General features: G+C 44.5%; 1 protein-coding gene across 1 annotated transcript; it reads right to left on the reverse strand.

Moving 5' to 3' along the window:
* Positions 1-5,404: 5,404 nt before the first annotated feature.
* LOC138538625 (uncharacterized) lies at positions 5,405-6,217 on the reverse strand. Its single transcript, XM_069641545.1, has one exon. It carries the CDS (start codon positions 6,215-6,217, stop codon positions 5,405-5,407), a length of 813 nt encoding a protein of 270 aa, XP_069497646.1.
* Between the last annotated feature and the right edge of the window lie 5,270 nt (positions 6,218-11,487).

The raw sequence follows: 11,487 nt of genomic DNA on the forward strand, positions 1-11,487 counted from the left end.
TTCAGTGACCCCAGGGTTGCCTACTGGGGTGGAGGACATGGTAGTCTAACATCTCAAGGGCCTGACAGAGCTAAGTGACTTGTCCTTACCTGACGGTGCCAGCCACGCTGACATTTGCCAGGTGCAACAAGACTGCCCATCTCTGGCAGATCTGCATCAGAAGGCAGAGAAACAAGCTCAGGTGGAGGCCCCTTGGGTGTTAAATGTGTACTAGGAGAATGGTCTCATGTATTCTGAGTTCAGGAATCCTGTGGCAGGGGCCAACCAGAATTTGGTGGTGCCCTAATATCATAGGAGGTTCCTCCTGGACTTGGCTTATTACATTCTTTGTCAGGTCACTTAGGAGCTGCCAAGACAGCTGACAGGCAGGGTGTCTGCCCATTATTATCCGCCCATTATATTTGTCCCCAGATGAGTCTAAAAATAAACTAGTTTACAACCATCCGGTAAGTCTGGCAGGCAACAAAGGCCCCCTTAATTCCACTAATTGTGGTCAGGAGGCCTTCTGAGAGAATTGGCATGGACATTGTGGGTCCTTTGGATCCCCAGACCTCCTCAGGGAACCAGTACATTTTAGTCATGTTAGAGTATACCACCTGGTACCGAGAGGCTATACCCTTGAGAAGAATAAAAGCCTGAGTCATGTCAAAGGCTTTCATAGGGATATTTTCTCGTATAGGTTTCCCCAAAGAAGTAATTTCTGACAGAGAATCAAACCTCATATCTGCGTGTGTGTATGAAGGCTATGGGGGATGAATGTGGAGTTACATACAAGTTGCCCAAAGCCTTTCACCCACAGACAAATAGCCTTGGTGAGCAGTTCAATAAGACACCAAGGGCACACCAGGAAGCTTGGAAGAGCACCTGAGGAGAATGTGGGATAGTCTCATGTCATGCCTTCTGTTTGCCTACTGCGAGGTACAAAAGGGTGGTGTAGGGTTTAGTTCATTTGAGCTTCTGTTTGGCCATCTGTCCACTAAGCCTGGTGGATTATGTACTTGGCCTGAGATCCAAGATGGCCAAGCAACAGAAAATTCAAAACCTGAACACCAGGTAGGAGCTCATGGAACACTAGCATGATCAGAAGGCCACTGTGACAGAGTATACTCCAAGACAGATGGTCTGGATAATCGAACCTGTCAAATCCAGTGTCCATCATGCTAAGTGGACTGGGCACTAGGTGGTGATTCGGTGAGGTAAACTACCTCATTGACAAAAAGATGCCCAGGGGTTTCTCATGCCAACCAGTTAAAGCCTCATCATAATTGGGATGACCTGGTGGGGTCTCTCATGACGGACTATGAGACTGATGAGGAGACAGAGCCCCTCCCACACTTGTGCCATGCAGAGTCCACAGGTGGGTCTCTAGATGGAGTTCAAATATCTGCATACCTGAGCGAACAGTAATTGCAGTTCTGCCAGCAGCTTCTTGGCCAGTTTGCAAGTCTGTTCTCACTGACTCCAAGTAAAAATGATTGGTGCATCCATGATATTGACACTGGGGACAGTAGGCCGGTGAAGAGCAGAAATCACTTGATGTCCAATAATATAAAGGACACCATCAAGGAGGAAGTCTCCAAGATGATTGACTTAGGGGTGATTGTGCCTTCCCACAGCCCCAGGGCTAGTCCAGTGGTACTGGCCCCTAAGAAGTCCACTAGTGGGAACATGAATTCCTCTCTGTGTGTACTAGAGGGCGCTCAATTCTGTCACAAAGACAGATGCACACCTCATACCTCAGGCAGATGTGCTGATTGGCCAGTCAGAAACTGCCAAGTTTATAAGTACCCTTGACCTCACAGTGGGGGCAAAAGAGAGGTCAGCATTCTCCACACCGGAAAGGCACTATCAGTTTACTATGATGCTCTTTGGCTTAAAGAATTCCACTGCACTTTTCAGAGGATGGTGAATCAGCTCATAACTGGGTTAGAGACATTTAGCGTTGCCTATCTTGATGATGTTGCTTTCTTCAGCCATTCCTGGGAAGACCATGTATCCCACCTAAAACAGATGTTTCAAGCAATGCATGAGGCTGCTTGACTATAAAGTCATACAAGTGCCAGATAGCGCAGGGTACTGCTACTTAGCTGGGACAGCAAATGGGTGGTGATAAGAAACAGCTTCTCTGGGACAAAGTCCAGGCATTGGTGGTTTGGGATATCCCCACTATTCAGACTCAGGTGAAGGCATTCCTGCGTCTCAGCGATTACAACTGGCCTTTCATCAGGGGTATGTGACACTTGCCCGTCCCCTAAATGTTCTAACATTCAAAAAGAACCCAAAGAAGGTCACTTAGACCTCTGCCTGCCAAACCTAATTCCAGAGCTTGAAGGATGGGTTGTGCAAGGCCCCAGTTCTGATCATCCTGGATTGTGGGCAAGAGTTCCTCATGCAGACAGCTGCATGTAAGTTTGTAATTGGTCCAGTGTTACTGCAGCTAAATTCTGATGGGGTACAGAAATCTAGAATGTACCTAAGTAGGCGCTTGACTAGGCGAGAGCGCAGTGGGCCGCAATTGAAACGGAGGACTTTGCAGTAGTGTGGGTGGTTGTTAAGTTGAAACTGTACATGTTTGGGTAAATGCAGGGTGAAAATCACAAGTTGTTGCGTTTGGCCATATCCCTAGAGGGATTGGACATGGACATCCAACACAAACCTGGGGCACAGCATTCTAATACAGATGGCTTCAGTAGATACTTTTGCTTTGAGGATGAGCCAGACCCTTAAAACGGTGCGTCTCAACCTTTTGGCTAGGGGCATGTGAGGAATAACCATCTGACAAGGGTGTAGGAGTCCTGACTTTTTTTGTTAACTAATAAAATGGTGTGTGTTATTAGATCTCCGAAAAGGGAAATCTGCTGATCAGATTCCACTTTCATGAACTCCATGCCAAAATATAGTGTGTACTTGTGCCCTGCTACACCAGTATCCTGATTTGCAGTGCATGTTCTACCAGTGGCACCGAACAGGTTCAGAGGTCACTGGTGCCCTCTCCACCGCTTCAGTGTCTGCCAAGTAATTGCGAGGCAGGGTGTGCATTCAAGATATACACCCCTGTTCCAGACACTGCATACAGTGAGGATCCTGTCCTGTCCTGGTGCTACATGGAAATATAATTCATACCTGAGTTCGAGTATGGTGGTCATCATCTCTCATTGTTATCCCAGTCACATTAAATTGATATCACACATGTATGAGCCCTGTGGGTCCAGTGAGATTTCCTCTCTTTGTTCATTTATAAGGGCAGGTAAGAGTCTTTCTCCAGAGACAACCACTCCACTGGAAGCTGGCGTGGGAGCAGGAATGAAAGGGCACACCAATTCACAAAGGGCTAGGCCTCACACCCTGGTGCTTTATTTCTAAAGACTTTTGATTCTATTGAGAAGGGTAGAGGGGCAGGGTTAGTGTAGGCAAGGAGACATCTGTACAGTTTGATAAAGATTCTGCCATTTTGTTTCTCTCTGCCGCTCTCTCTCCTTCCTGCCCATTCCACTTCCTCTGGAGCAATGTAATTTGGGTGTGATGTTAGAAGAGCAAAGTCAACTCCTTTCAAGAGTAGGGATTGGAAACGTAAAGCAGGCTTTCTTTAGTCAGATCCTTGGTAGGCTTTTACCTTTAAAAGAATGGGTCTCAGACCACTTCTTTGAATCATCCTTTGGACTCCTATGCTGAAAGAAGATTTCATTGACCCTACTGGGAGTGTGGTACTTGCCAGAAATCTCAAGTTGTGAGGTGAAGGCAGGTGTTCCAAGGCAAAGGTAAGCTGTGTCCCCTAACCATCCCCATGTAGGTGACCTCTGCTGCTGGGCCAAAATTGCATCTCTTCCAGCCACCTGCTGGGACCTCACTGTGTTGCAGCACCACAGAATGTGTGTGCCAGCCTCCCAATGTTTAGTTATGTTATGTTATGTTATTTTGCATTTGTATAGTGCCTTATGTACCATTGGTATGATCTCAAAGCGCTGGTAGGTTGAATGCCCTTGGGAACCGCAGTTCAGGTCAGTTGAGAGGGAGAGAGTCGGAAAGTGTGTGGGTGCACCAGGTATGTGTGCAGCCGGTGTGGTTGTTGAATGATAGCTGCTTCTTAGCGGTAGGTGTGGTGCTGAGGAGATCAATTGAATGTGTTCAGTCTGGAGGGTGGACATCCAGACTGAGTTCTGGCTGCGTTAGGCCTGAGCAGACACCTAAGCTAGCCGGTCTGTGCTAGCAAGCTGTGTTTTATTAGGCTGATGGGTAGTTTGATGAGTTATGTTAGTATGAGAACAGCTTTACCAAATATGTCATAGTACTGCTGTGTTCTAGTTAACTGGTGGTGTATAGGAGAGAGTAAGCGTATTAGTGTGATATTGTGGTAATCAGTAAAGTGTATGCGACCAGGCACACTCAATGATTTTGGGAATACCTTCTAAATTGAACGTTTAACATAGTGACACTATTAGGGCACATTTAATGATGTTGGGAATACTATCTTAATTCAACTCTAATACAGTGACGCTATTAGGGCATATTTCTAAATTCAGCTTTAACACAGTGACGCTATTGGGGCATACTCAATTTCTTTGTGAAAATAGCACACTGATGCAATTAGGGCACACTTCGAAGTTCAGCTTTAACACAGTGATGCAATTAGGGTACATTTTCTAGGTTCAACTTTAACACAGTGAGGCTATTAGGGCATATGCTATTTATCCCAATTCCGTCTAAATGTGGTGCATGCTATTTTTCACAATTCCGTCCGAGTGCGGCACAAGCTAACATTCACAATTCCGTCCAAGTGTGGCATGCGCTATAATTCACAATTCAAACCAAGAGTGGGACATGTTATCACTCACAATTTAACTAAGAGTGGGAGATGCTATCATTCACAATTCCAACTAAGACTGGGACATGATATCATTTACAATTCCAACTAAGAGAGGGACATGCTATCTTTCACAGTGCGCATACTTTATTCATTCTATCTATTCCTTTGATCTATCAACTCCCTTCGTTCTATCTATTGCTTTTGTTATAGCTACTCCTTTTGCTCCAGCTACTCCTTTCGTTCCAGCTACTCCTTCTGTACAGTTAATTCCTTCCATTCCATTCACTTCTTTCGTTCCATCCAGTCTTTCTGTTCCAACTAGTCCGTCTGTTCAATCCATTCCACCCGTTCCATCTACTCCGCCCATTCCATCTGCTCCACCTGTTCCATCCACTCCATGCGTTCCATCCGCTCCATATGTTTCATCTGTACCCGGTTCGTTTACTTCATTCCGGCTCCATTCATTTCATTCTTCCGTTCCGTCGACTTCTTCAGTTCCATCCACTTCTTCCGTTCATTCCACTTATTCCATTCCATCCACTTCCTCCGTTCCGTGCCCTTCTTCCGTTAGATCCACTTCTTCCGTTCCATTCACATCTCTCATCCCATCCACTTCTCTTGTCCCATCCACTTCTCCTTTCGCATCCCTTCATCCGTCCCATTCACTTTAACTGCCCCATCTACTTCATCCGCTCCATTCACTTCATCTGCTCCATCCATTTCATCTGCTCCATCCACCGCATCCGCTCCATCTACTTCATCAGCTCCATCTACTTCATCCGCTCCATCTACTTCCATTCTATATACTTCAAATGCTCCATTTATTTCATCCGCTCCATCTATTTCATCCGCTCCATCTACTTCATCCACTTCATCCTCTCCATGCACTTCATCCACTCCATCCACTTCCGTTCTATATACTTCAGTTGCTCCATCTATTTCATCTGCTCCATCCACTTGGTCCACTTCTTCCACTTCATCCGCTCCATCTACTTCATCCGCTCCATCCACTTTATCCACTCCATCCACTTCATCTGCTCCATCCACTTCATCCGCACCACCCACTTCATCGGCTCCACTCACTTCATACACTCCATCCACTTCATCCCCTCCATCTACTTCATCCACTCCATCTACTTCATCCATTCCAGCCACTTCCGTTCTATATACTTCAATTGCTCCATCAGCTCCATTCGCTCCATCCGCTCCATCTGCTCCGTCTACTTCGTCCGCTTTGTCCACTTCATCCGCTCCACCCACTTCATCCGCTCCATCCACTTCATCCACTCCATTCACTTCATCCACTCCATCCACTTCTCTCGTCCCATCCACTTCTCCTTTCCCAGCCACTTCTCCTGTCCCATCCACTTCATCCATCCCATCCACTTCATCCGTCCCGTCCACTTCATCCATCCCATCCACTTCATCCACTCCATCCACTTGTACATATTTGGGTCACATTTTACCATCCAAATGGACTGCAGAACGCTGAGGTGGTTTATGGCTATGCAGGGTGAAAATCAGAAGTTGTTGCGTTTGGCCATATCCCTAGAGGGATTGGACATGGACATCCAACACAAACCTGGGGCACAGCATTCTAATGCAGATGGCTTCAGTAGATACTTTTGCTTTGAGGATGAGCCAGACCCTTTGTGCACTCCAACAACTTCATCCATTCTATCCACTTCGTCCACTCCATCCACTTCATCCGTTCCATCCACTTCATCTGTTCCATCCACTTCATCCATTCTATATACTTCATCTGATCCATCTATTTTATCTGTTTCATACACTTGATCCGCTCTGTCCACTTCATCCGCCCCGTCCACTTTATCCGCCCCATCCACTTCATCCGCCCCATCCACTTCATCCACCCCGTCCACTTCATCCGCTTCATCCGTCCCGTCCACTTCATCCACTCCTTCCACTTCATTCGCTCTGTCCACTTCACCAGTTCCATCCATTCCATGCGCTTCATCCGTTCCATGCACTTCATCCGTTTCATCCACTTCATCCGTTCCATCCACTTTATCCATTCCGTGCACTTCATCTGTTTCATCCACTTCATCCGTTTCAACCGCATCCACAGTTTCATCTACTTAATTTGTTTTGTTCACTGCATCTGTTTCATCCACTGCGCCCCTTTCATCCCTTGCATCCACTTCATTCATGCTACTCAGTTTATATGTATTAATTACACATGGCAGTTTTAGTTTTTCATTTTCTCGATCGGCTCTCTATGCTGGATTGTTTTTTTGTTTTTTTTACGATTCAGCAGCCTAGGGTTTCTGCTTATTGTGGCTGTTTATACTGTTTGTCCTGAGGGCTGATGTTTAAGGGAATAGCCACATTTTCAGTAATTTGCGGAAGGACATGAGGTCTTCGGTGAGTCGGATGTGGGGTGGAAGTGAGTTCCACAGAGTGGGGGCCAAGGCTGAGAATGATGATCCACCCAAACTGACTTTGTTGGTTTTTGGTATCACTAGGAGGCGGGCAGAGCTTGATCTTAGAGTGTGTGATGGATGGTAAGGTTTTAGTTTGTCCTGAAGGTATTGGGGTCCGGTTTTATGGATTGCTCGGTGAGAGATGCATAGGGTTTTGAAGGTCACCCTTCGAGCGACTGGGAGCCAGTGGAGAGTTTTGAGAGCTGGGGAGGTGTGATCCCTTGGGCCAAGTGCTAGTAGCAGTTTGGCTGCAGCATTCTGTGCTCTTTGTAGTGTAGTCAGGTAGTATGCTTGGATTCCAAGGTAGAGGGGGTTAGCATAGTCCAGTCTTGACATTACAATTGATTGGACCACGGCAAGTCTGTTGGGAAAGGAGAGGTATGGAAAGATGCGCCTAAGAATTTTTAGGTGGTAGTGGCAGGACTTAGAGACATTGTTTACTTGGTGAGAGAAGTTAAGGTCAGAGTCAAGATTGCATCCAAGGTTTTCTACTGAGGATGAGGTTGTCAGGGAGTTGCCCATGGATGACGGCCAGGGTAGAGGGTGCAGGAGAAGTTTGCTGTTGCCACACACCATGATTTCGGTTTTGGTGGGTTTTAAAAGGAGGTGGTTTGTGGTCATCCATTGATCAATGTCAAGGAGGCAGGCGGCAAGGTTGGGCTGGCAGCTAGGTATTGAGTTATGGAGTTTTAGGATTAGTTGGGTGTCGTCAGCATAGTTGAAGCACAGGCTATTGTGCGAGCGGATTATTCGTGGGAGGGTGGACATATAGAGGTTGAACAGGAGGGCTGATAGGCATGCCCCTTGTGGAACTCCGGTATTGACTGGTCGGGCGGAAACAAAGGAGGAGAGTAGGGTTATTTGGTTCCTATTGTTGAGGAAGGATGCAATCCACTTGAGAGTGTTTCCACAGATTCCTATGGAGTGGAGGCGATCGAGGAGGATTGAGTGGTTGATTGTGTCGAAGGCGGCAGATAGGTCAAGAAGGATTAGGGCAGCGTATCCTGCAGAATCTGCAGTGTTTTTAAGGTCATCCCAGATTGATGTCAGGGTGGTTTTGGTTTAGTGTCCAGATAAAGGACTAACCTTGGCCCTTGATACCATGGAGTGGTACACACAGCACCTGGAAGCCAGAACAGCCGGGATCCCTGTTTTTGAGGTCTAACTGCTGCAAGCCGTGATTCAAGCATGTTCGAGAGAAAGCAAACTATCAGGACCCTTCAATGGTGTCTCTGGAGGAGATTCCATGGAGTGCCGGACTGGAGGAGTTGTGCTGATGACAACATTGTGTGCAGTGCTAGTGCAAAAACTAATGAACAGGACATTCTGGGGAGGTGGTCCTGTATATTCTGAGTACCAGGAACTAAAAATGACATAATCTTCACTTTTATTTTATTTTCAATTTATTGCATATGGAGCATTTTGCGGTGCTGTGCTCCACCAACATGGAGATTGGTCTATTGACAAAGGATGATGAGGTATTTTTTGTGATCTTTTTTTTAATTGCTGAAAAATATATGCTATTAATTGGTGTTGAAACATCCTTGATGGACATATGGTTGGAATTGTTGCTTGTTCTATGAAGCTGGAATATGTACATAAGTGATAAGCATGTGATTTAATGCCTATGGTGTTTATTTTAAATATGGACATTTCATTTATTTCAAGTATGGACACTTCAATTGGGAGTACACATTTTAATTTTTATTTCTATTCTGAAAAGGTTGTTTTTGTTTCTCCTGCAGTGATCTCTCAGGCGTTCCCAGCAGGAGAAAAGGAGGAAGATGTAGGACAAGAGATACTGGAGTTGTGTAGGGAGAGATAAGGGAGATGTAGTAACACTGCATGAAAGGCAGTAATTAGGAAATTACATTACTTTCAATGGAGACAGTAAACTGAATGCAAAAAGCAGACAGCAAATGAGAATGCACACAAAGCATGTCTAGAATGATTCACTTCACGGTGAATAGATCATCTGTGCAGCTTGCACTATATACACCTATTAACGTAATTAACAATCAACTAACACTGCTCAGTAACTGATAATTTACCCAACCAAGCAGCGCAAAATGCGGCAGATGAAATGTCAAAATAATTTGCTGCTTTAACGTGCAAGCAATTTGCTGGCTGTGATTCTGTGCACAAACTATCAGAAGAAGTATGTGCTCTGGTGAACAGTTCCATTGTTCAGAGGAAGTGTTGTTGCAAATGTAGAGACATTAACTCGGATGATATGTAGACATCAGAAGAAAGGGCAGGTTGTAGTTTGAGTGACAGGGCTAACATATACATTTCGAAGACAGATATAGCCGGTCAAGTGGCACAGCGAGTAGAGTGCTCGCTTTAACATATGTGCAGAGCTTGCTAATGCAGCGCTATATAAATGCCAAATTATTATTTTATTATTATTGGATGAGGTGGAGCGAGTCTTTCTGTCCAGAGGAGACCAGGAGTGCAGCTGTCAGCAGAGAGAGCAGAGCTGTGCAGTGCGGAGAGGCAAGATTCTCACAGGCAGCAGTCTGAGAAGACGAGTCGCAGAGAGGTTGTGGCCTTCTATCTGGGTTGCCTGAGTGCAGGGGTTTTGGCACTGCTTTATGCTGGCAGGACAACAAATAACCTTGCTCATATTTGATGTGAGTATATTTGTGATAATTGTGGTGCACGTATGCAAATGTACTCTGCGATAGCCAGGGAAGTGTTATGTTCATGTAAAAGAATTGAGTACCTTTCAAATGTCATTTGGGGAAATTGTATTTTATACTAAACATGGCTCTTGCCAAATATTTACGACCCAAGGTCAAAGTGGGTGAAACTTACATTGTTTACTCGTGTTGAAATTTCTCTCTTGATGTTTATTTTTGCTGAGTTATAGTCATATTACTATTTGTGTCGCTATTCAATGTTGCTGTTTTACAATTGGTACGTACTATTATAAATGCACATTGTAAAAGTCACTGTGTGTCTTGATACATTATTTGCGGTAACCGGGTTGTGTCATTTGTTTACTGTGGGTTTATAGATAAAAAGATTGTGTGAGTATGATGTCCCGGCTGTGCATGCTGACAGCTGAGCAGATTTGTCAAAGACAATAGTCGAGTTTCATATAAGTGACTGGAATGACAGGTCACTGTCAAGTTCCTGCAGGTACAATGTCTGCTATATTGTACTTACAGTTGACCTTAATCAGAATACAGAGTGAGGAGAGAAGTCTTGTCACATCATATAGGGCATCACTATAAATACACATTACCACTATATTAACACTGTTTTACCACGGTACTAAAATACCACCCAAATTATGTAGTATCCCTCATGACAAAACCGCTAACGACCTTTATGACAATACTTTTAACACCAGCTGACATTATTTCAAATATGTATCTACCTTGTTCTGGATAGTCTTCTTCGATAGACTTTATTGTTCTCTCTGAACTGGTTGTTTGCTAGTTTCTCTGTATGTTCGGGCAAAGTGTCCTTTTCTTTTGACTCTCAGTCACAACAAATTTCTTGCTGGACAAAACTGGCTATTCGCTGATACCTGAAACATTATAATTTTCTGCAAGTCACTGTGGGTTTATTTTCTTTACCTGTAATGGCACATTTTGATGATCCTCCTTTGTTGCAATCTTCATTTTTTGATGTATGTGGAAGTTTGTTTGAAACTTTGTGCTAAAGATATAGCTTCACCCAAAGACTTATCCTTTGCTAAGAGACGTTCCTGCACCTTGAAGTTATTGCTGCACCTGACTAGTTGATCTTTATCAATGAGGAGGTCAGTATCCCAAATCATATGAATCACTCGATGTTCTTAATGCTGGTATGTAGTTTTCTACTGGTTCATTCAACTCTTGTATTCTTTGAAAGAATATATGTCTTTCAAATGTAGTGTTTTTGTACGCTCAAAGTGAGTTTGCATTTTAGTTATAGCTCTGCTAAATTCATCAGGGTCCCCAGCTCCCTCATAATCCAGCTCAGGTATACCATTAAATATACTCCGTCCTTCTGGACCTCAATTGTGTAGAAGTATTGTCTCCCATCTGACTGCTGAGAGTTTTAATTGCTACTAAAGAATGAGTAAGTGTCAAACATTTTCTTCCATCTGTGCCATAAAATGGGAGGTGAATGACATACTGACAGCTGCCAGCTGCCATGGATGATTTATATTCTTTCTCCAGGAACTCTCTTTATATTTCACTTTGTTAATTCTATTTCTTATTTATTCTATTAGCGGTGTGATGA

The sequence above is a fragment of the Ambystoma mexicanum genome, chromosome 1p (assembly GCF_040938575.1).
Source record: "Ambystoma mexicanum isolate Mex_15411 chromosome 1p, UKY_AmexF1_1, whole genome shotgun sequence".
Taxonomy (NCBI): Eukaryota; Metazoa; Chordata; class Amphibia; order Caudata; family Ambystomatidae; genus Ambystoma; species Ambystoma mexicanum.